Here is a 26595-nt window from a genome sequence, read left to right on the forward strand (position 1 = left end):
GTAAGCAACTATCAATCATTGATAAAATCAAAATGGCTAGACTTATTCAACAGTGTGACCTTTTGAAATTTTAATGTAATTTTGAAGCCCTTAAACTGCTGAATAGAAAGTAATTTCAGGCTTGAATTAAACTTTAAAAACGTAGCAATGGTAAAGTATTAGGGCTTATTTTTGCTCCCAAATCTAAAGAAAATCAACTTTTTGTCTATGCATCAATCTAGGTATCAAAGAACTTATTTGATTTAAATTTATTTAAAAAAAAAAAAAAAAAAAAAAAAAAAAAAAAGCATGTATTTTTAGTAGGTTTATTTTATTTTTATAAGAAATAAAACTCTGAACAGTGCATTAGACAGTGTGGCCTGTGTAGGTCAACAAAGACATTAAAAACAAACACATTGAAAAGAAGAAATGGGCATTTAATTTGTTTAGGGGCCAGGGAGAGATCAGCAGATCCAATTAAAAAGGTAATGAACAAGAGAAAAATGGAGAGAGAGAGAGAGAGAGACCGACACCAGACAAGATGAGGTGATAGAACACTAAACAACTAGCTCAAACTGGTTGTTAATTTTTTTTCCCTCTTCCTCTCGAACGTACAGAACCATTTTCAGTGGCACTATTGTGGTGGTTAGAGTCAGCAGTTGAGTCTGGAATGTAAGAAAAACAATTTAAATGAATAGAAAAGGAAATGTTAAGATAAAAACATTCAACGCTTTTACACTATTGGGACGAAATTTTCGAAAATCATAATATTGAATTTCACACAAAAACAATGGTATCTATGTATTCGTCGTATTTAAGATGGTTATATCCAAAAATTATAAAAATTGATAAGGTAGAAAATTATTAAAATAAAAAATAAAATGAGGAAAACGATCATAAGACACAGAAGAGACACAGGAAGTGCTAAACATTCTATAAAAAAACAGTACTTGCATAGACTTCATAGCCTCATAGGAGATATCCTTTTCTCTTCCCTGCAACCTCTATCTCACAGAAGAGATGTTGTGAGTTTGTCTGCTGTATCGTTATTTTCATGGAAAGTGTTCGACTGAGCTTCAGTCTATGGTCCCCCCCTCTCGCCAAACTTTCACAAGAAACACTCGTCTAGCTCAAAACACCATCAATAATTCCCCTCACTCGTTATCTGTGCCTAAACCTAAACGTAGATTCCATGAACAAAGCTTCTTTCTTAGAACTGCATGCCTATGGAATTGTCTTCCATTTTCCTGCTTTCCAGCTGACTACAAGTTCTTGATGAGCCGTTCCACTTGTTAACAAATTTACTGAATTTCCATTACTAACGATTACTATATTGTCCAATTTCTACTGTACACTCTTTAACCCTTATCCTCGAGTGGCCTCTTGGCCTTGATAAGTGGTGATGCCTATATAAAAAAAAATATTGACAATCTTTTAAACCAACACATTTTTGGTGAAAACATTGCATATTCACATGTCATGGCGAAATTAGTATAAATTCTAAAAATTTATAGAAATAATTCAATGAAAAAATGATTACAAGTAAAAATAGAATTTATCAAATAACTGAGTTTTAATGTGGATGAATTGTGTGACCAAGTCAGTACGACCAGCCAATTTGACTTATCTCCCTTGTCTTAAATTAAAGCTCCATTTAAAAAAAAATAAAATAAAATAAAAAAAAACTGAACATATGTAATGTTTTTCACCTAAAATGTGTTTTAATTTACACAAGCACCAATCTATCAAATGTCTTGTCCTGCTTCAAAAATAATGGGCACTCCTGATCAAATGCATTTCTGATCTGACTTGGGAAGGAATCATCAGAGATGACCCAGTTTGGATAAGTGTAGAAGAAACCATGTCATTTCAAATTTTTCAGGGATGTGAGCGGCCAATGGCACAAAAAGCTTCAATTCCAATCATGTTAATGTTAAAAAAAAAAAAGAAAAAAAAAATGCATATCATTTTTTTTTGGAAGGGGGGGAGGGTCGAAAGAATAGAGGAAGCCATTCTTTGATGAAAGAAATTATCCAACTCTCCTATCCTCCTTATGCATGATTTAAAATCTTACAGCAAAATTAACATTTTCAGAGAGATTTGTCATAAGGATAAGGAAGGCAAACAAGACAAACAAAAAGGCAGGAAAAAAAAAAAAAAAAAAAAAAGCAAGAGACAGAAGGAAGAAAAAAATTCAGTCAAATCAAATAGAAAAAATAGTTTTCTTAAAAAAAAAAAAAAAAAAAAAAAAAAAAAAAAAAAAATAATAGAAATAAAATAAAAGCTAAACCCCTCCTCTCCAGCTAGCATATGCCAAAGTCATATGACCCCCCCCCTCCCAAGTTAAGAGTCAAACTATATTTACCTCTGATTTTGAGTTGCTTCTTCTTGGGAGATGAAGATTTCTTGTGAGAAGCAGCTGCATCTCTTTCCCGCATGCGTACTATGTGGAAGTTTATGAAGTTCCACATCATCCATACTTGAAGTAGGCAAATTCCACTGAGGCAGGTAATCCTAAGAAAAAGAACAAATACAAATTAGGTTTTGAAATTTACAAAAAAAGATTGATAAGTCAGATGGGGTGGGGGTATTTATGCTGAAGAGATACAAGTGAAGCAAGTTCATCGGAGCACATTCTGCAGAAATGTTTAAATGGTGATTTCAGAAATATAGGATACTGGTAAGAATAAGTTCTAACCTGGTAGAGGGAGCCTATATTTTCTGTGGTAAACTTAGCAGCATCTATGCCCTTATTCCATTTCATGTCGTCTGAGAATGTTGGGCTGAAGAATTGGGCAGGAAGCCATGACAATCAGTGGTTAGAAAGGTTTCTTGCAGTCGTTAAAAGAAACCGTCTTGATAGCATTCAATGTGACCATCCAGTTTTGGCTCCATTCTGCTACAGACTAGGTCATTTTCCAAGGATTTAGCCATTGCTTGGCTTGTTGGAGTATTTGTGGCAGGAATAGAGTGTGGCATAGGCAAATATGCCCATCCCAAACACAATTGCACCAGGGAGGTAATTTATGAAAATCAAAAATAAGATCCAAGTAACAGCTTCTGAAGCACATCATGTGTTTAGACGTACAGCCATCAAGGACGAGCTTGACCTTTTCATTTAACCAAGTAGGATTCGATTATATTAAATATTCATCCAGTAATACTGTACGAAACAAGTAGAGAATGAGGGAGAGAAATTCATTTTTTTTTTTTTTTTTTTACTTCACTGACATTCAAAGAATAAAGACTGATCCTTCTATCTTTCAAATTTAGGCTGTCATGAAATGCTCATAAGCTGACCATTTAACATCGAGACTTGCATCTTCACTAACGATAAGTGAAATTGAACACAGATAAACCACAATTTTTCATGACTTCAGTTGAAAAATAGCAAAATTAATTAGATAATGAAAGATCCAGTGTTCATGCTTTATTCAACCAAATATTTCTAATTTTTTAATTAAAACACCCTGAATAACACAGAATTCTATATACTTATAAAAAAATCCAGTTTGGAACTTTCATGAAAATTTTATTTTTGCTAACTTCTTTTCTTTCCAGCTTCTAAACAATACCTTTCTTTCACAACCCAATTATTATTGCAAATATATTTTTCCTTTAAAATTCATAGACGATTATCCTTGTTTAGATTATTTTGTTTTTCACCTGCATATTTCTTTCCTGTAAATAAATATAGTTTGGTAGTTTTGTTTTATGGCATATCAACCCTTTTGGAATCATTTAACACAGAATCCAGTCATTTTGGTAAAAGTTTTTATGCTTCAAGTTCTTTATATCTTCAAATATTTATTCATGGTGTTTGGTTTGGTAATTTTGTACAGAAAATGGTTTTTGGTTTGGCAGAACAAATTTGCAAAGAAAAAAAATATATAGCATCAACGTTTGGTGGATTTTAGGTCAAGTAGCCAATATCTTCAGACATCCTGATCTGGTAGCACCAGTAATAAATACAGTATTTTTTAAAACTATATCTTGTGTTGGAATTCATAATTCATTTGTTACATTTATAGATTATTTTCTTTCTCTCAAAACTAGTTCCAGTGCTTCTTTGTATTGGAAACTTGTCAATATCAGTTGGGTTTTGATCGTGTGAAAACTGCAACAGTTGTCTCTTTAACCATGTTAATTTGTTGTTAGTGGAATTTGCAGGTAAAAAAAAAAATAAATAAATAAAAAATAAGAGCGGTATCTACATTTTATGTCAATTTCAACGAAAAGCAATGATTTCTACTTAATTGTCCAGTCTCAAATATTACTGCATTAATAAAAATTTTCAATCTTTATTGAAAAAGTTTTAATTTTTACAAAATTTTCTTCAACCCCTATTTTCATAATTCTTTACCCTATCATTTTTAATTTTTGGATATGCTGATTATTAAGACATGATTATTTAGACATGATTATTAAGACATGATTATTAAGACATGATTATTAAGACATGATTATTAAGACATGATTATTAAGACATGATTATTAAGACATGATTATTAAGACATGATTATTAAGACATGATTATTAAGACATGATTATTAAGACATGATTATTAAGACATGATTATTAAGACATGATTATTAAGCAAACACTATTGGTTTTATTTTAAATTCAACATTTTGATTTTTGTTCTAATAACAAAGAAGCACCCAAGTTTTAAAGAATTCTTCCACTGCTTCTCTTTTCAAATCTGATGATTCGCATTATGTAAAGTTGTCATTTCATTGACTACAAATGTGCAATATATGCAAATAAAATTCATTAATTTCTTTGCCAGTACTTGAATGCAAGTGTCCATTCACATTGCTTTCTATTTGCTTATAAAATTTAAATATTTACCTGATGAACATTGTATTAAAATTTCCAGTTAGCAAATTTATTGAAGTTTGATTTGTTTTTCCCAAGCCAAACCTAAAAGAAAAATGAAGTGGAGGTTAAAAAAAAAAAAAAAAAAAAAAAAAAATGAATACAATTAAGGTTTATAAAAATTAGATTTGTAAAAAGTTTAATGCTAAAATATTTATTGCAAGACAAAAAAAAAAGTTTCAAAATTTAAATTGAAAAATAAAAACACTTAAATTGCATTAAACAAAAAACCATATAAAATCAAAACAAAAAATAAGATATAGTTTGAAGCACAACTGGTAAACAAATGTGGGTATTTATGAAGGCTAATAGCAAAATAGAAAAATTGGAATGATTAAAGTGGGGTTTTCTGCGTTATCAGCCTTCATAAATGTTGATTTAAGTTTGTTCATATAGAAAAGTTCCAATATTTGAAACTTTACAATTAGTTCTCTTTACAATAAGTTACCAAATTTATCATTAAAAAAAAAAAAAAAAAACGTAAACAAAGTGTTAGTTGACCTACCCACCCACTCTTTAATAATTTTGCTATGGAACAAAATCTATAAATAATGGATATGTTCACTTTCTTATTTGTATCTCACTGAAAATTTATATACAAAATGCACATTAGAAAACTCGTACATAAATGATTGATAAGTTCTTTTCACATGAAAAAAAAATTTAGGTATTATGTTATAAAGGATATCAGAATATTTGACCCAAAACTGCTAAGTTTTTTTCTGCAACCCTAAGTATTTTTTTTGGTTGAAAGGAGAAGCAGATATTTTTGTATGAAGTTTTATTCATTGAATTTCTAATACTAAATAAATTTAGTATTGGCAGACAATTTATTGATATTTTTAGCCATCTTATGAAAAATGTTTTTTCATTAAAAACGTAGGAATATTAAAAAAAAAAAATAAATAACGTATTGACACTATTTTGAATAGAGTAAATGTGGTATTGTCGTGAGAGAAATGATTCTAGCTAAGAGCAAGATAGTGTAAGATATAGGATGACCAACGATCTTCACTTTTGTTGACGTTCTGTTATATTTTTTAGCAAATAAGTCAAAGTGTAGTGCCTGTTCTGATACTACACTATCTTATCTGTCTTCAGTCAGTGAAAAAGAATTCCTAGACAGAATTTTTATCCCAATTTAAAATTACCTTTTTGGAGAGTTGGATTCTGTACATTATAAAATAACAGTCTAAATCCGGGAACATAAACAGAATGACAATTATTAATACCTGCAACTATATCATTTCCTTCCAAAATAAGATTCTACTTTTTAGGTGATTATGTGTTACTGAACATTCTAAAAAACTTGACAGAAAAAAAAAAAAAAAAAGATTTTAGAATTTGGATTGGGGGATCAGTTTCTTTTAAAAGTTTATTTTTTACCATTAACCCAAAGTCTGACGCCATCATTTAAAAAAAATTAATATTACCCCCTCTCCAAAACTGCTATAAAACACTAGAACAGCTCAGAAATTCTGATCCTTTACATAAAATTTATATGTGAAACGAAATTCTAAAAGAATTCATGGTTTCGTTCCGACAAATTTTTCAGGGCGTCCATGCATAATCGCCTGAAAAAAATTGGTTTTATTTAGAGGGATTTGTTGAACACTTTCAGATAATACAATTTTTAATAAAGTAAAATAATCCACTCCATTTTAATTAAAATTAAGCTCAACATGCTCTTTAAGGAATCGTTTTTGGAATCTGAAATTAGAGTAAAATTTTTCTGATTTTGATACCCCGAAAAGTTCTGATTTTTCTGATTCCAATTAATCATTCCAACAATAGTGCTTATATATATATATATATATATATATATATATAAGCTTTATATGGCACATAAATTGTTGATTGTCTAAAATATTTGTTACCTCAACCCAATCATTTTTTTGTTACAGTTTTTATAAAAAAAAATTACGGTATATTCCAAAAGATTAATTCATAATTTGACATGTTTCTGATTGTTGTTGTTTTTTTTTTTTTTTTTTTTTTTTTTTAAAACACTACATAATATAGTCACATCTTTTGAAAAGATCTCATAAGATTAAATTAGAAAATTTAAAGAAAAAATTTATGCCGCATAAGGTTTTATTAAATGAAAATTCATTTAATCTGAAACTTTTGGTTGCATCCACCATAAAGATTTTACTTTTTTCCAAACCAAACTAGAAGAGAAGAAATGTAATGATTGTATTAAAGTCTAAAAAAAAAAATAAAAAAAAAAAAAAAGTAAAAAATTGATTTTTCATTAAAATACAGCATTATCTTTCTAAAATTTAACATAAATTTTACTTACCAGAATGTTAAAAATGCCAAAGTAATTATACTGAAGCGAACTATTACAAATAATACATTCCACACCATGAAACTGAAAAATAAAAATATACACATAAAATTTCTTAAAAAAAAATTTAAAAATTTTCTATAAAAAATTTTGCAACTAATAACAAATGTTCTAATTTGGCAAATATTCAGTACTAGTGGGGGTACCCGGCGTTGCCCGAGTGTTTGTTTCCGGGACGGGGGGGGGGGGGGGAGAGAGTTTTAAAAAATGTTATGGTAGGTAAGTAGGAAGGATCAAACCCGGAGTCATGAGTAAAAGTAGGAAAATAAAGTGTGAAAAAAAAAACAAAAAAAAAAAAACATCTGCAACGTTAACAGTTCGGCCACCAAGAAAAGTCCATTCCAGTTGTTTAGGGAAAAAAAAAAAAAAAAAAAAAAAAAAACGACTACGGTAGGTCGGCGCGAACGTGAAAATATAATGTGAATTGTCCAGCACGCTAACCACTACGCCACAGAGCACTGCAGCTTAGTTTAGTGATGTTAAATAACTTCACATGAAAGAACTACGAAGCCAAACCGGTGTTCTCTTCTCAACTGTTCCTTGTGAACGATCCCCAAACGGTGTTAAGTGGTGGCAGGGGGAGGAGGAATTTATTAGAGAGAAAATATTTTACCACTTCCATTGATCTTAACCGATTTTGGCCGTGACTTCTCAGCAGAAAAAGTATAGAAATCTAAGATTATCGAGGAATTTGAGAAATAATAAGCCTATAACACACCTCAGATATTGTTCTGCCGTTTGTGCATATTATATTTGCATGAAATATTTTGATTTTTAATCCTATTAAGGTCAAAATCCGACGGGAAAAAATGAGTTCATTTTATTTATGTAGAGATTAAGGTATATAAAATAAATTCTGAATCTAAATTCATGTCAGTTTATGAAAATTCAAATAATTAAAAAATTAAAAATAAAAAATTAAATATTCTAATTATGGATTTCATAGCTTGACAAAATCTTAAGCAAAATTTCAAAATTGCTAGAAAGAAATATTCACTTTACTTACACATTCAATGCAAGTTCTTGTTTTTCTCCAAAATGCATTGTACGAGCAATATGGAAGACAAAATCTACCGTATAATGTAGAACCAACATACATAATGCAACTCGAGTGAAACTGAAAAAAAAAAAAAAAAAAAGTTAAGGAAATTTAGTTTTTACATTACAGTTAACTACTCAAAAGTTAGTAATATTAAAGATTTAATGCATCCTGGTTATAAACATGTAAACCTTCTCACAGTGAAATGCAGTTTTGTAATAAGTAAAAGGATCATCGAAATTTTCTGTATTTTTTCTTTTTATCCCATTGAACTGAAGCGACAATCTTAAATACTGCACCCGCTGCTTCTCAAATGATTTGTACAAAATTTGGAGAGGATACATAGTAAAGGAAAGAATTGCTCAAAATTTGGATTCCAAACTTAATTCTAGAAAAACTCCTAGGAGATCAATTTCTTCACTTAAAGTGTCATCGATTCAAATTAAAGTCTAACATGTTAACTAGTCTGGCAAGTTCATGTACATCAAGAAACTAGGGTTACTTGACAGCAACCAGAAAAAGAAATGGCAACTGAGCAAATGGATATCTCATCAATTAAGGATTCAAAGATTTTAAGCAAAGAGTGGGAGGGGACTTATGGGCAATAATTTTGTGCACCAGTTCTTTGCTAGAGTTCTTGAAAACTGTTACAACAGGCAATTTTCCAATTATCGGAGAAGCAAGATACTGCAATGACAAGACACTCCATAGATTTTCCATACAATCACAGGTGAAGAAAAAAAACAAAAAAAAACCCTCCTCGTTTTAGTGAATTATGACATTCTCATACCATAAACTGCATAAGCAAAATTATGCCCAAATACACTTATGTCATTTTGCTAAGACAAATTCAGTAAGAGTTCTTCAATATGAAAGAACAAATGCTAATGCGTTCAGGAAAAACTTAACCAAAAAGAAAGTTGTTTTTTTTTTCCAGGACAACGTAAAACCTCATGTAACAAAAATACCTCTATTTACTTTAAAGCATTTTTTTTTTTGATAATGTTGAATATTTGTCAAATATTTTTATTTTTTGCAAATTTTTTTGTTCAATTTGATTGGAGGTTGTTATTTTGTTATATGCACATTAGTGTTTTTAAGAATATGTCTCCAGAAGTTTGCAGTTGCAAGGTAAACAATTCTGACTTTCTGTAGAAAGTCAAATCAAACCTGATGTTTTTACATAATATGAAATGAAATGAACGACACCGACTTAGTTTAGGGTTGGGAGAAAAAAAAAAAAAAAACACACACACACACACAATTTGGTTTGTATTGTGCAGATTATTCAGTGACGTTTGTTATGGTAACTTTTACTTTGTCATGGCTATTTCCATTTGGAATTTTTTTATATCAATTTATAAAAATTACCCACTCCCTACATTTATATTAACAAAAAAAAAAAAAACTGATTTGAAAGAGCATTTATATTAAAAAGAAAGAACTGCATCTATTAAATGTTTACAAAGCTGATGCAGTTGATGTCAGCACAGTTAGTGGAGTTGATCAATTTTAAAGTGGCGCCAGATGTGAGTAACAGTGCGGTCTGGATGCCCACGTACAACTACCACCCCATCACTGGCAAAAATGCATTGTGAATGATGATGACTATGTAGAAAAATAAGTTCTGGAGCACAAAAGGTCACTCATTTTAATGGCACCACTCCAGTCTTTGGAACTCCCACTTTTTTAGTTATAAAACAGGATGCATTACTTTTGGAACAATCCTTGTATATATTTAAACATCACTGCAGACAAATGAGAAATTAAAAGTATACATACTTCAGTAGATATGCAGTTACAATAGTTATGAGGTACAATGAGGTGTAGAGAAGTCTGGCCGGAATTTCTTCCTGAATAAATAAAAATAAAATGTTTCAGAAAAAAAAAAATTTGTTTCATGTATTTTTTAACTAAATTTTATGAATATTTGAAAATTGGAGAGGGGATTATCTATTGCCAATCATTTTCCATAGAGGGTGTACATTCGTTATATATATATATATATATATATATACACACACACATACACAGAAAAAGAAAGCCTATAATAGAATTTCAAGATGAAATTTTTTTTTTTTCATAAATAATATTTAAAGATCTTTTTACAATTTTACATTAATCTGATTATTATTAAACTAGCAGGACATGTGGAAATTCCACAGAATGAGAAAGATTTAAACAAATGTTTTGATAAAGCTGATATTTTTCTGGCTAGTGCAAAAAAAAAAAAAAAATTACATTTTTGGATAGAAAAACTAATAACATGCAGCAAATAGGAGTGGATTAGAATTTTATGAAAATAGTGCACTGTATTTTAAATATAGAGCCGACCCAAAGGAAATTAATAAGCACTAATAAATACTCAGAAATAAACATTGTGCTATATAGTTAAATGCAAATAATAAAATCACATTATAAGGCAATCTTTAATTTACTCCTTCAGTTTGCTGGATTGGAGTAAATTAACATTTGCCCTGTTTTTGTTGTTTCAAACATTCCCTTTTGACGTAACATCGATTACTTTCTTTGGGGAAACATTGTTGCATGTCAAAATTACAAGTACCTTTCTCATACCATTACAACACAGATATATATTTGATAAATGTTTTAAAACGAGGTTAAATCAAAAGGAAGTCACTTGTTCAGGAGTACTAGATTGGTTTTTATAGGGCCAAATTTTGTGAATTTGGTCTTTTTTGAAGCAGTTTGCCCTTCAAAAATTGTATTTGGCCTTTTTCAAAGCATAACGTACAGACTAAGGAAGGAACAAGCATTATAACGTCTATTCTAAAATAGAAACATGATAAATAATTGTCTTACAATTCTAAGAGATTATGTGAATAATTATAATTTAATATGAAATACCTTTTTTATTTTTTGGAAGTAAAGTTCAGGGAAACAATGTAACCAGTAGGCAATCTGGAAAAAAAAAAAAAAAAAAAAAAGAAATGAAATGCATATTAAATATTTCAGCTCAAGATACAAGATTTACATCAAGCCATAAAATTTGCAATAAATTTAATGCAAAGTTAAACAAATTATAAAAACATACGCATCCTATAAATGCATTCTTAAATATTTTTTTAATAGTAAAATTGCACATTCAAATAATCGTATCATTTAATCGGTAGTGCATCACACATACACACACACACACTTCAAGAGGTGTCCATAGATAACATTTTAAAAATATATGTCTCTCCATCTAGAGATCATTAGTTAAGGGAGAATTATTCCCAACTAGCATTAAAGTAAGCATGTTCTTTCATGCAAAAAGTTGAATTCAAAAGTATTCCAAACAAAAATAAATGGATGGAGATTGATATATATATATATATATATATATATATATATATATATCAAAGACTTAAAGGCAATTTGAAAACCCTTAAAATAATTGTGAAGGAGTAAGGATAGCTTCAATATGATTGGCTGGTGAAAGTGTCTATCACTTTTGAGGAAGATTTGAGGCAAGGTAGTTAGAGTACTCCATCTTGTAACATGCTTTGCAGAAGCAATCATTGTTGAATGTCCTAAACACATTTCAGCTCAATGTGCATTGTCCCTTTGGCAAAGCCTACCTTCGGCACCACACGAGATCCCATCACAGCAACCAGTTATGTGTGATTAAACAACGGATGAACATAGATCTGTACAAACAGAAGACCGTGATCTTATACCGTATTGTCTGTGAAACTTGCAATAAAGCTGAACTGCTGAGCCATCTGTGTGCTCATAACATTATCTTGGAAGAATGGTTTTGTGTAAATTGCATATATAGCATTATAGAAGCACTCCTCTTTGATTATATATTATGAGGAATAATTTGCCCAGTGTATTAATTCGCAATAAAAAAAAAAAAAAAAAAAAAAAAAAGATATGATAGGCATTCAAATTCCGTCTGTGTTTACAATATGTCAACTGATATTTGGGCTTGATCTTAAAAAGAGCCTTTCTTCCGTTATACATAAAAATATTCCCCTGTAAAAATTCTTATGTTACACTGACCAAGGTTACACTGTTGTAGCATAAAAATAGTCTTCTATACAAATTTTACAGTAGAATATTTTAAGATCAGATTTTTTTTTTTTTGATTCAATACTTATCAGATGAATTTCTGTACAAAACATATCTAAGAACACTGCCAGAAATATTAATTACCTTTGTATGAAATTTGCAAAAGATAGGCTCAGCTGTTTCCGAACCTACGAGGAAGGAACTCACACACATACAAAGTGACTTTTATATAATAGAGATATACATGTTTATGTGAATCGTGTGTGTGTGTGTGTATATAATTAGATGGGTATATAATTTTAGTTCCCCTAGACTTTGAATATACTAGAACCTGTGTTCATTAAGAGTCCGATCATTGAACACAGTAGTATAAATTAGATAATTGTTTTTGAATTGAGATTTTAATTTCCTTGAATGTGATCTCAACAACACCTCATCCTAAAGTACCTCTGATAAAAGGCTTTGCTGAAACAAATGCACTTATGTAACTGCTAGTATTTGTAAGCAGGCATATTGTATATATAAATGTGTATATATGTACTTGTGTACATACACACTAGTAGGCCACCCGACATTGCCCAGTTGTAAAATATGCTTAAATATGATATTTTGATCAATGCAGATTTCATATTTATTATTATATTGGACCCAATATATAGTAATGATTCGTGCACCACTACCAAGAATCTAAATCAAAATATTTAGCTTACGATTTACTTTTTCCTTTGACATTAATGCCTGAGCTATGAAGACATGTTTGCTGCAAGGCTAAAAATTAAAACTAACTAATTTTTTTTATGTTATGTATGCATATTTGTAATGTGATTGTTCGACCGTCACCTAGCAAATTCCATTTCTTTAATTTTCACTAAAACCCAAGTATAAAGTTTTGCATGGGTTTGAGTACCCTATATATTAAGTTTCATGTCTGTACATCAAAAACTTAGGAACTTGATAGGCAAAATTTTTTTAAACAAATATATATACACACATACATAAATATATATAGTACGAGGTTTGTGTTTACTATAACCTTTTTATGCAAATATTACGCAAGTATAAATCATGTAGAATATCTGCATGAATATAATTACATGTAATAGCTAACTAAAGATGATCATCCCATAAGAAAACGAAAAAAAAAAAAAAAACTAATACATTTGGTTTGGTTTTACAGCAATGCAACATTTTAGGTCATTTCATGCTGAAAATTGTTTAGGATTTTTCCAATGGGGTTGATGTATAGATATTAGAGAAGTTAGAGTGATTTTTGTTGTAACATTTTAAACGTTTTTTTTTTATTATTACTAGGAGTTTTGTTTTGTTGCGTTAATGGGTTACTTTTGTATTTATTCAAATTGTGAGTTCCATCTTTTTAGAAAAGTTTTGATATCTGATTTTTTGTGGTTTGAACGCTTGATATTTATATTTCTTTGTGATAGCACTTCAACAATTCAGTCATTCGATATCAATATTACTATACTGATGTATATCATTAAAGGGTTTTTTTTTGGTGCGGAGGGGAGTATAATGTAATTTTGATCAACCCAAAGAAATGTCTACAGGAATTTTCTTGGAATCTTAGTTCAGTTTCTCAGTGTGTTTCTTCTAAGAGATACGTTTTTATGCTCCAATTCCATCTTGACATTCGTATCTGATAAGAAAGATTTTACCAGCTTTTGGAAATTTTTAACAGGGTTATCTCTCTTAACTCATTAATCTTTTGGATTTTTAAAAATTGCCATTTTTTTTCTTTGGAATATTATTCTAAAGATTTGATCTACTTTGATAAAGTTTGGACATTTTAAGGCTTTACTTTGAACTTTTTATGTTTGGATTTTCCTTCTGTTTCAAATTTATAAACTCTTATCCTTTTCCTATTTTTTTTTTTTTTTTTTTTAACAGTTAACTTTTTCTCTTACTTTCATTGTCTTTTCTTAATTATCCTCATTATCTCATTGATCCCTATTTTATTACCATTACTTCTGTTTTTTCAGTTTTTTACCTTCCTATTCACGTATGCTTAATTCTTTTGTAGTTATACTTTTGTTTTATTCTGGTATTTTCCATTTTCTTTAATATGTCTTATTATATAATATATATCCTTCATTTTCAATCTAATTATTCTTAAGCCAGCTTTAATTACATTTTATATAATGCTAGTTCTTTTGATGAGAAGCATTTAGTTTTGAAATACCATGGCCTAAAGGTTCTTATTTATTGATCTGATGGTATAAAGTTAAGCAACTTATTTCTAATCTTTTATTTTATATATATATATATATATATATATATATATATATATATATATACATACACACACTTGGTAGCTTTATTGTATTCTACAATTCAAAGAGATCAAAGAGCCAATGTTTCAGAAGTTTTTCCTTTGTTCATATAAGTTGATTTTGGTCTTTACAAAGATGGCACATCATGATACATGTTTAATGTATATGCATTGTGCACACGATTGTTGCCAAGGTGGTATGATATTCAGCATTTGTTTTTAGTTCATTTTTCAATTTCAAGACAACCAACAAAGATTAAAAAAAAAAAAAAAAGGTTGGGTTGTAGTTTTACAAGCTCTGCATGTATATGTTAAAGTTGAAGATATTCCAATATGAATGGATATTTTTCAATTTGTACAAGTAATTAAAGAATATTTAAATGTCATTTCAACAAAATTTAGAAAACATTTTAATGTTATTCAAAATTGCTCCTCCCATCCAAAATAATTTTTTTTTTTTTTTTTAAATGGGACAATAAATTTGTTGAATATTAACTCAATTTAGTTTCTAAGAAATTTAAATTAGACAAGTTTAAAAACAAAAAAGTTACTTACCTGTAGGACAAAGTAAAACTTCACAATAAACCTACACAAAAACAGAAAAATTAATGAAAGTAAAAGAGCAGGAAAAAGTTTTTATATCGAGGTTTAAACAACCATCTTCTATATATATAAAAGCCAAACGTCTGTGTGTATGTATGTATGTTTGTTTGTAACGCTAAAACTTTTGAAAGACGGAACCAAACTTGACAAATTTGGTATCATATCGAAGCCCCATCACCCAGATGACAAATATCGAAATTTCACGTCAAACGGACCACTAGAAGTTGGTCAACTGATCAGTTATCTTCGAGGGGGGCCCCCAAAAAACCTGTCATTATCTATATATATATATAAAAGACAAATGTTTGTTTGTAACGCTAAAACTTGAGATGAAAGATTCCTCTCCCCTAAGAATAAAACATATGTTCAATATCTGCTTTTGTTTTTTCCTTGTTTATACGGTCCCGAGCAACGCCGGGTAGCCCTGCTAGTATTATATAAGTGGCAAGGAGTTCAATTTCCATAATTCATAAACAGTAAGAAATATTCCTATGTATGAGGGAAGTGTGCAACATTTATGTAATGGATACTATTACAGACTATGAAATCAGTTAAGCAGAGTTCAAATCAAGACAGAATCCTTATCAAATTATACACTAATACCCTTGAGACACCCTACCCCCTAGCTATGAGTAAAATCCAAACTAATGTTCTATTAAATAGTACCCCAAAACTTCTAATAGCATCAAAGTGCAGGATCAGTTGTGATCTTAGAGAAATTCTTGACTGGGGCAATTTAAATGTTTTGTTCCAAAGTGCCCCACCTTCTAGGAGAGGGGGGGGGGCTAATATTCCCCCACATAAAAAACAACCTTATGAGGAGGCAAGTAAATAGAAATACATTTACAATATGTGCAACTGTATTTCAGCATTAAAAGTCGTTTAAGGATGGACATAACATAAGGAATAAGCTAAACCATAGACATGGGAACAAGAACATCGATTCAAATGCACATTCAATAACGAGTTCAATTTCAAGTTCCTCAAAGAGTAGAGGATACAATAATAGAAACTTTGTTGATAAAAAAAAGCTTGGACAATAATTTGACAGCAAATTATATAAATTGCATTACAGAAATCTATTCTGCTCATATATAAATAGACAATATTAAGATGCTGAATTAGGTAACGATTACTAACAAAGATTATTCAGTAATTTAAAAAAAAAAAATTTTATTAATGAAACTATAAACAGAAAAATTTCGAAGCATTTAAACTGAAAAACTCAATTATATTGAAAGACAAGCAAGGCTACCTCGTACTTGAGAATTGATACAAACCCAGCAAAATGAAGAACTTGTTTGCCTGTCATTGCATGTAGAATGACGAAATAGATGACCAAAGCTGAACTTATAGAACAGGTGATGCAGAGCAAATCCGTTAACAGTTACGGCACATCTCCCTAGCTATCATCATAATTAATGTCACATCTATTATATCATCTTGCAACACCCGAGTATTAATGAAGATTAAAGTTAAAATTAAGTTTGATTTTAAACAAAAAAAAAAAAAAAAAAAAAAAAATTAATCTGTAGAGATTTTAAAAAGTTTGCATATACGTACGGAATTTCAGCATGAGGATAATCTTCCCATAATGCATTGATATTACTGATGTAAGCTTCCTGTAAAAAGACGAAAGGAAAATATGTTAAAATAAAAATTTGCAAGGGATCAGCTTCCATAATTAAAAGATCAACTAAATTTTATATCAACTAAGATTTAATATAACATTATCCCATCAATGTTGATATATTCCATTTACACATTAGCTGATATCCTCCGTTTGGGTGAATTATTCCTAGTAAGATTACCTGGTATTACCCAGGTGTGTATGCTTGCCTGTTAAGAGGTAGTTGTTTACATAGAACTCACAAAGATTGTGTCATGGGATTGGCTTGTCTTCATGAAGTCATCTTCGTTAGTCATTAAACAGGATTGCAGGTTTTTTTTTACTTGCAACATTGAGCAGAAAGGCCCAGCAGTTGCAAAGTTAGGGAAGGTTTGGCCCAGCACGAAGAAATGACATAGAAGCAATGTGGCCACTTTCATTCCATTAATTTGCAGCCATACAAAGACAATCAGACAACAAATCATGATGCAGACTCCTGGATTTTTCACCAGAGCTGACTTGCGACCCTAAAACCATAAGTGGTTGTGCAGAGATCTTATCGACTGACACTATCATGTTATTATCGCTACTACCACAGCAAGGAAGAGTTAGACTTCAGAGGAGAGGGCTGAGTGTGTATATGCGTAGGGTAATAACTTGATGAACGAGTAATTAATGTCTTCTACCTATATTCCAAATTTCATAAAATACGTCCAATAGTTTTAGAATCTATACCATAGTGTGCCATAATAACCTATAATAAAAAAAAATTCCACATCACTGCTAAAGATTATCATCCTAGAGAGGTTAAGTTCTTGTTATTTAATTTTCAAGATCAGAGATACCACCCCTTCCTCTGCAAACTCAATTTTGGAGATTTGGGGAACCTAATTTTGATAAAAATTGGGATTTTCCTTTGAAATTTGACCATTTTATAGTCATTGATGATGGATTTCAGAAATTTTCAAATACTTGTCAAATTCTGGCAAATCTTGGTTTAATATTCTAAAAAAATTATACGCTTAACTTTTAGAAACAATTGTATCCATTGTATCTTATGAATGTTTATGACAAATCAAATTTATAGTAACACATTTGATAGCAATTATATAACATGATTACATACCCTTATGATGATGTCTGCCCCCCAAATTGCTGATGCTGCATAAAATGTAATCAGCTGACCAGATTCATTGAATTTGCTGTGTTTCAACTTCGACAGATGCATTTTGCGATTAATTTTCTGAAAGAAAAGAGACAAAATAAAAATGATTTTTAATAAGGAAATCCTATTTTGAGATAAATTCATATAACATAATTTGCTTATATTAGAACTAGTAAGAACTTTGAGAGATTTCTGATAGAGTGTAATGCTAATCAGTTCCTTTTAGCTGCTACCATAATTGATACCAATTTACACTTAGACCCAAATAAAACGACTTTTCTAATTGTAAAATGTATGTTATGAAGTCAATTTACAAGTTGGGGGGAAAAAAAAAAAAAATGGTGTCATTAACATTTCATCTCCAGGTGAATCTTGCTGAACTTGGGAATCACCATACAGACCTGGTATAGAAGTTATATTTTAGAATCCAGTAATTATAGCTAAATAAAAATAGTAATAATAGTAGATACATACATAATTATACATAACTATTACTATACACACACACGTATGTAAGATTGTACATCTAAAAACAAAATAGGTCATTCTAAAATTCATACTAGAATTGTCTGCAAAGAACTGTGGCATAGTGGATAGAGTACTTAGTAAAATTCAGTTATAAAGCTACTCTTTTGGAGGTTGAAGGTTCAATCTTCAGTGCTGGAGATTCAAAATACAATTGCAAATTGCTTAGGACTTCCTCCCAGTCTTGATTGATGTGTATTTAAGAAAAGGCTTCCTTTTCAAATTCTGATTAAATTCCCAGAGTTAAACAAGCTAAACCTGAAGATAAGATTACATTAACCAAAACGTGAAAATAACACTTAAGATGAGAACATTAGTTCAAAGAATTAAAATACGAATAATCAATCTAAAAATAAATAAATAAATAAATAAAAGAATCAGAAAAGCATTTTTTTTTTTTGTAAATAATCCAATTTTCAGGGTGTTCAACCTAACAATTACATTTTCAAGACTTTGAAAATATTTTAATTTTAAAGTGCAGCAGTTAGATTAAAAACATGGCCAACATTTTTACATCATAACTTTTTAAAAGTTGATAATTTTGAAATTTCTATTTATTTGTCTGCAGAGTTAGACAAGGCCAGTTTTTAATGTGGGGGAAATTCAACTCCGTAAAATGGATATTCAGGATTGAGGCAAAATAAAAATTGCCTCAGTCTAATGGAGGACTGAATTAAGTGAAGTGAAAAAAATAAAAGTAATGAAATAAGATAAAAATATGGAATTAACTTACATCTAAGACATATTCTTGGATGACAGCATGAATGACAACACAGATAAGCATGTAGAAAAAGATAGCAAGACTATCTTTTGGGCCATACGTATAGTAGTTCATCTGCGTATTGTCACTGCCTGAAAAGGAAAGCGATAGTAAAATAGATTAACAAATTAGAAATGAAAAACGTTATGCATATTCGATACCAGAATCCTTGATGATAAAGAATTTAATAATATAAACAGGTCTTTACACCAAACTTGGAATGTAAGAACAAATATAGGATACTAGCAGGGCACCAGATATTGCCTGGTTGTAAAATATGCTAAAATATACTTTAATTCATGCAGATTTCTTATTATAGAGCCAATTCTCTATCAATTATATTATACTTAATATATAGTGATTTCAAAAGTAAAAACATGACTCGTGTTCCATCAGCTAAAATCGGAAAGAAAATATAACTCTCCAACCTTATCCATTAGCATATGACCCAAATCCATACATATACAAAAACTGCAAAAACTAACTTTTAATTAGCATGTGTGTGGGGGAAAAAGATGGGTATAGTCGACTTACGCCAGGCCAATGTTTTTTTTGTTGTAATTTTGACCCCTTAGCTAATTTTACCGGCTTTAAAAACCAAATCAAATGTGCTACAGGTTCAAATACACTATATCAAACTTCAATTCTGCAGACAAAATATTCAGAAGTTTGGATTTTTTGCACATATGCTGACATGGTCACGTTATATATATATATATATATATATATATATATATATATATTTCTATGGGCTAGAACGTTTTCATCTTAAATTCTATGCAGTTATGCAGGATGTAGAAACTATACATAAATAGAATTTAATAGTAAAATGAAACCAATCATCTAATAAGAAACCATAAAAAAAAAAAAATGAAGTTATTAACTAATGCGTTTTTCAAAACAATATGCAAATTAGTTAATTTTCTTGTAGTCACTCGCATATCCATGACAGTATATCAAGTTCATTTTAATTTTTAAATAGAAAAAGATTTTTATTATCAATGTCAGAGCAAGAAAAAAGAAAACTCCACTTTATAGGTATATAGATTGAAATGGTAAAATACTTTAAGAAATATTCTGCTTTATTTGTATTATAAAATTTTTACACACACGAACAGGTAAAATTAAATTAAAATTAATAAATTCTGTCAACAGAAATTTTGCACCACTTATGTATTACGTCTCCATATAAACATTATGATTGAGATATAATGTTACCAAACATTATGTCTGGAATTCTTATTTCGATCCAAATTCATTACACAATTTTAATTCTTGAAAATGTCCAAAATTTATGATCTTTATACCTAACTTTATAAATAAAATCAAATTCTGTTAAATGAAAACTTCTTCAAACTTTAAATTTAGGCTGAGGAAAATCGGCTACCTCGTCCAACCATAAAGGTGCAAGTATGACAAGACAATAGTTTCATGCGGCAGTGCTTGGTCCAATGACATCTAAATGCAGAGGTAAAAATTGACCCCCCCATCCCCTCACTCAAGCAATGAATAATCTCTAAGCTAGTCAGATATTCATTTCTCACTTTGAAGTTCTTGCCACCAATGACAAGGAAAACACTAATTGTTAAATAGAGACAAGCCAGATTATTTTGTCAGTTGAAAGTCCATATCCATTACAAGTAGACTTACCCTCCACTCCGACCCCAAATACTCTTGCAAATATTTTTCTTGGTAGCAGTTTAATCTGAGAGTAAAACTACATTTTAGGGATTAAAGTGAGTATGTTTTTTTTTCTAAGCAAATAAATTGATAAATTTTATCTTTTTTTTTTCCTAATAAAGAAATTCAGAGACAAAGTTAATTTGAAAATATGCATTCTATTTTGTTTACATTTGAACAGGCATGGTGATGGGGTCATGCTAAACTCGTTCCTTTCAGAATCCAATAGAACTGAATAGTTACTGCATCTACCCCTGGTCCCATTCAAGAAATACAATGCAAAGCAAGTTGTAAAGAAACTTTCAAATCATTTTTAGAAATAACTCATTCCTATGCAATACACTACAACAATGCGAAGTGACCAAATTTGTTTCTACAACAACACTAAATCATATGCTAGTCAGAGTAAACTTTTTCCAGCTGATGACTTGACAATGCAATAAAAACCGATGCAAATTGTATTTACTATATTGATTGGCAAAAATAAATTTAATTTCACAAAGCCAAGAATTCTTTTCCCATCTAACCACCTTAATCTTTATTAACATCAAAACTGATTGCAATTTGCTAGTATATAACTAAAAGTATGATTAAACTTGGTATTAATACTTACCATTGACTGTAACATTGTGCTGCATGGCTACAAACAGAGATGCTATTGGAGATGATACCTGGAAGAAAGAAAATTTATGAAAAAATATCTACCATAAAGGAAATAACTTATATGCATTTGTGTTTAACTGCATGATTATAAATTGAAATTTTTTAGATTCTTAGATTTGAAGTGGCAAATTTTGAAGAAATCAGTTGAGATTTTTTTTTTTTTTTTTTTTTTATATAAATAAACTACAGGATTTTATTTTAATGCCAAAACAAAAATTTTATTACATAGATTGACAAAAATTTATTTTCACAAGGAGCCATAAATCCTAATGCATAGAGATATTTTTTTAAACTAATAAAAAAATTTAAACCAAAATTAAACTACACAAATTTATTCAGATTCGAAATATTTGAATAACTTTTCATAATTTTAAACAAATGGGGGGGGGGGGGCGGAGACTAGTATTTTCTAAATTATATTACTATATAGTGAACAGCAGTTTATTTTTTATTACTTTGTAGTATTTGAAGGTCAAAACCTTGTACATTTATTAGAGAGTTCAATTGGAGTCAATTTTGAGACAATCTTTGAAAGTAATTCAGCTATTAATAAAAAAAGTTAATAATCTTTAAGGTTAAGATCTAGAGGATACAATTGTAGAGATGATAGTTATAATCTATTAGCCACTATTTGAACTAGTGGTTCAGCTAGTAAGTAATCAGATTTACTTATATCAATAACATTGACATTGATTAAATGGTTCAATTTTGTGAAGGAGAAGATTGGAGAGACAACTACTTGATGAAATGTTATGCAATGATTGTTTTCTCAGTGCATGCCTTAATCCATTGATCATTCTGGTCACTGTATATCCATTGACCTTCACATTGGCAGTGTTTCTGGTAAATATCATCTGACAAAGCCAATCTCTTTCTAGACGTTTTTCTTTTTTATTGCATTATATCAGTTTTGCTTCTGAAAATCAATTCACTAAACTATTTTCCTTCATATCTGAAGGAAAGAGTGTAAGGTTTTGAAAGGAACTAATTAAAAGTCAATATCACATTCCTTTGTTTTTATTTTGCTTTGTAACAGTATAGATATTGAAATCAATGTTTGTGGGGGTTTGTATATCTTTAAGGATTTGATTGAAAATAAGACCCCATACCAAGATCAAGCAGGATTTGGAGTATAAATTATATGAGGAATTCAATGACAGTTTAAAAGAAACACCTAGATCAGACAACAAATTATAATAAACATCATCACCATCATGAATGATGAAATATGGATGGCAGGTCATTTTTAAAGATCTCCAGACAACAGGTGGATATCAAGAACAGAAGGGACTACAAAGCAATGAAAAAGCTAAAGAGAAAAGTCAAACCTGGTGGAGAGAGACCCCCCGACAGCCTACATATGCCTAACCAAGGGTAAAACAAGGTGGAAGCAAAATTAAGGATGAGTTTGTCCTTTAGGAGTAAAAAAAATCCTCATGATTACCTGAAGGGTGGGAGTTATATTTGGGGGGGGGGGGGTCTGCATTTGTGCTGGAAATTCATAAAAAAGCAAAGACAAAGTTTCACTTTACTCTTATAATTTGGAAATCATATAATCTATAATATACATCTCACCTGTGTTTAAATATATGCATGTATGTCTGTCTGCCTAAAACTTTTGACAGAGGTGACAGATTTTCACAAGATTGGTATCATTTTGAAGCTCGACCCTTCGGATGACAAATATCGAAAACACCTGAAACTCAGCACTTTACAGAAAAGGGTCGCTTTTTCACCAATATTTTCAAAAGTCATCCCCTCTTTTCGATTGACTAGTTTGGCAATGGACGCAATGGCAAAGACGTCACTTTTTTTCACATTCTTTCCTCCTTCGCAGTACAGGTTCGAGCCTGCCTACCTATTACCAATTTTTTTTTTTTTGCCTCAACACCTCCAAACACCTGGGCAACGCCAGACACACAGGCTAGTTAAAAGATAAAGGATTTCTGGCTCAGAGTGAGAGATGATGGCGGGGGGGGGGTCATTTTGTATTTATTCTGTATAAGTTGTTTGAAAACCAATGTAACAGATCAATTGCAACTTGAACTGTTACATAAAACCGTGTTCATTGTCTATAATAGTTATGACATGACAGAGTTATTACATTTATATTTATTTAATGATTGGAACAAAAAATATGGAAATAAAAAATCCTTAAGCAAATTTAAAGTTATTTAAAAAACAAAGTTTTGAATTTACCTTTGGAGTAAGCACAAGATTTTTTTTATTACTTTTTTTATACTAATAAGTCAGTTATCAGGACAAAGACGTAATGATTAATAAAATTGATATATTGGCAGTTGAATGATGAATATTATGAGAGGATTGAAAGTAATGGTAAGAATAAAATTTGATGATTTATGAAGACTTATAAGTATTTTATTGACATTGGATTTGAAGATAACCATGCCACCCTCAGGGAAACAATCTTGTGGCAATGCATTCCATTGAACAGAAAAAAAAAAAAACTTAGAACCTTTTGAGATGTTACAAGGAAGGACTGTCCCCTTTCTATGTAAATAACATTAGATAAGTGAAAATGAGATTAGGATAAGCTGAGACTCTAACCTTGTAAGCAAGGTTCAGAAATAGGATGTTAGAAATTGGAATGTTAAAAAAGCCTATTGTTAAATCCTATTATAAAATAGTTAAATATTGTTTATATTGTAAAAAAGAATTGTCATTCTTTTATGAACCTGATTAAAAATATATTGTAAAAAAAAAAAAAAAAGGGGTAGGTTAAAAAATAGGTTAGTTGAGAATTGTTTGTCAAAAGTGTGTTTGGAAAACGTGTGCTTAGCCACACGAGTTGTTCACATTTTGGAACCACACTTCTGACATCATAGCAAAAAGAGGATTCTCAATGTAGGAGAGAGTTAGCCAGATTGCAGTAGAGGATGTAGGACAGTCAAGTCTGCTAGTCAGCAGAGATCAGGAGAGTCAGTCAGTGGTCAGCTGCCCTTTGGAAGTGAAGGGTAGAAAGATTAAACTATGTAGAACAAATGTGAATTTCTGATGTCATCATTCAACCGGTCCAATGAAATAATGAATCATCATCTTTGTATTTTTGTAAAACTTGTCATGTGTCACCATTCCACAAATTGAAGGTAATGTGTTAAAACATCTTATGAACATTGTAACCCTTACAAGAATATGTATCTCTCCTCCTCTCTAATGTGTTACAAGAAATGTAAGAACTGTGCATCTATCTATAGGAGTTAAGAAGCATCTCCAGAACTGTAATATGTATAAATGTCTGCTCTCCATCGTTATATTTGTGTATTATATTGGCCCAATAGGAATCTCCTTGCTATCCTTCAATACGAGTCCTCCACTACACAACAAAATTACAAATTTATTTTTGCAGTTTTTTTTTTTTATTATACTTCTTTAAATTATTTTTTTTGACAGACTTAATACAGAAACATCAACTACTTTTAGATCCATGAACTTGAAATTTGGTAAAAAATACTACCGTACATATGCATCTCATCCCAGAATATTTTCCTGTGTTTTTTTTTTTTTTGTTTCCAAAAAAAAAAATCTTTAAGGTCTCTGAAGGATCATCACTTGCCACACAGCAACATTTTTCAACCTTTTAACAAGAATCAAACCAATCATATTGCACAAAATTAGATATTTTTATAAATAATTTGAGCAATCTTAAATCATTTAAAAGATGCTTTAAAGAAAGATTCAGTTTTTCAAAATGAAAACAAAGCCTTAACTGTTACATATTCATCATAGTAACACGCTTGTTTTGAAGTAGGTATCCCAAACCAAAATTATTTTCATTATAGATAAAAACTTAATTTAAGCAGAGACCTTTGTAAAACAATGATACAAAATTTAATTTGGTAACAGAATTAACTATCGAATTATGACTATTCAAAGTTTATTGCAAATTTGAAAATATACAATCTTGTGCCAAATCTCAATCAAAAAATCCTTATAAACAGGTCATGCCATCTTGTAAATTAAATGAACATTAATCATAACAGAAGCAATAATTAGATCAAGCCAGATTAAACATTTAACAAAATTCCATTACCTCTTCTAAAAGATACAGAAGTGCAATTTTGTTCATATAGGATTTATTTCAACAGCTAACACATTGAATCTTAATGATTCATAGCACAGAAAAAAATAAAGAAAAATCTATTAAAACTTCGATTTTTACCATGTAAAAACAGACGGAAATAATTTTATAAAGGCAAAAATTTAATTCACTACAATTCAAGTTGAATTCTTTTTTTAAACCCACTATATTGATGACTGGACCCTTTATATATAAAAAAAAAAAAGTGAAACTTCTGCACATTAAGATGAAAAACAGTAGCATAAGAAAAATAGTATATCACTGAAAACAGTAACGCCACTTGAAGTTACCTGGTAAAGAAAAAAATTGTAGATTTATCAAGAGAAAACATTAAATTTTATTTACTCCAATGTTTTTCAAAAGAAACCACTAAAATAAATGAATCACAACTTAAAATTGAAAGCAATTTCACTATTTACCCATTTTCGCATACTAAACTAACTTTAATCAAGCAAGTTCTATTTACACATTAACCAGAGCAACGTTTTTGATAGTTTTAAAATATTTTAAGATCTTACATTGATTCTCCTTTTCTGCATTAACAAAATTCTACTTTATTATTTTACATATTTTTTATGTACAATAATATTTTTTAATACCAAGTAAGTACTTCATAAAGTTTTGCTGTCATTTTATTTTTAACTGCCATATTCTACAGGTAAAATCATGCAGAAGGCACCATATTTTATGGCTATGTAACTAACATTTTTATTTACTAGAAAACAATCTCTTGAAATCAAAAATTCAATAGCATCAAGTACTAAAAATTTTTTTTATCCTATAAAATATTAATGGAGTGAAATGAGGCAAGGTAAAAAGTTCAATACTACATAAGAGAGAATAGCTAATTAAACCCTCTATTTTATCAGCCTGCTTACCGATTTGGTACCTGTGGCTTAGTTATTTTTGTTACTTATAATTTGACAGTTAAAAACATT

At 29.9% G+C, this 26595-nt stretch overlaps 1 protein-coding gene across 1 annotated transcript in view; it reads right to left on the reverse strand.

Annotated features, from left to right (window-relative positions):
• Positions 1-291: 291 nt before the first annotated feature.
• Positions 292-26595, reverse strand: part of LOC145280072 (translocating chain-associated membrane protein 1-like 1) — a 51386-nt gene continuing 25082 nt past the window's right edge. Inside the window, exons 2-13 of the mRNA XM_080131763.1 lie at positions 21509-21566; positions 19189-19307; positions 17892-18008; positions 16720-16778; positions 15109-15139; positions 11115-11168; positions 10029-10099; positions 8214-8324; positions 7160-7231; positions 4831-4902; positions 2345-2493; positions 292-644 (exon numbers count right to left, since the gene is read on the reverse strand). Of these exons, the coding sequence (XP_079987889.1) occupies positions 562-644; positions 2345-2493; positions 4831-4902; positions 7160-7231; positions 8214-8324; positions 10029-10099; positions 11115-11168; positions 15109-15139; positions 16720-16778; positions 17892-18008; positions 19189-19307; positions 21509-21566 (996 nt within the window). The 3' untranslated portion in view covers positions 292-561. The remainder of the gene's footprint in view (positions 645-2344; positions 2494-4830; positions 4903-7159; positions 7232-8213; positions 8325-10028; positions 10100-11114; positions 11169-15108; positions 15140-16719; positions 16779-17891; positions 18009-19188; positions 19308-21508; positions 21567-26595) is intronic.

Source organism: Euprymna scolopes, chromosome 7, assembly GCF_053919585.1.
Source record: "Euprymna scolopes isolate OS-2025 chromosome 7, ASM5391958v1, whole genome shotgun sequence".
Lineage (NCBI taxonomy): Eukaryota > Metazoa > Mollusca > Cephalopoda > Sepiida > Sepiolidae > Euprymna > Euprymna scolopes.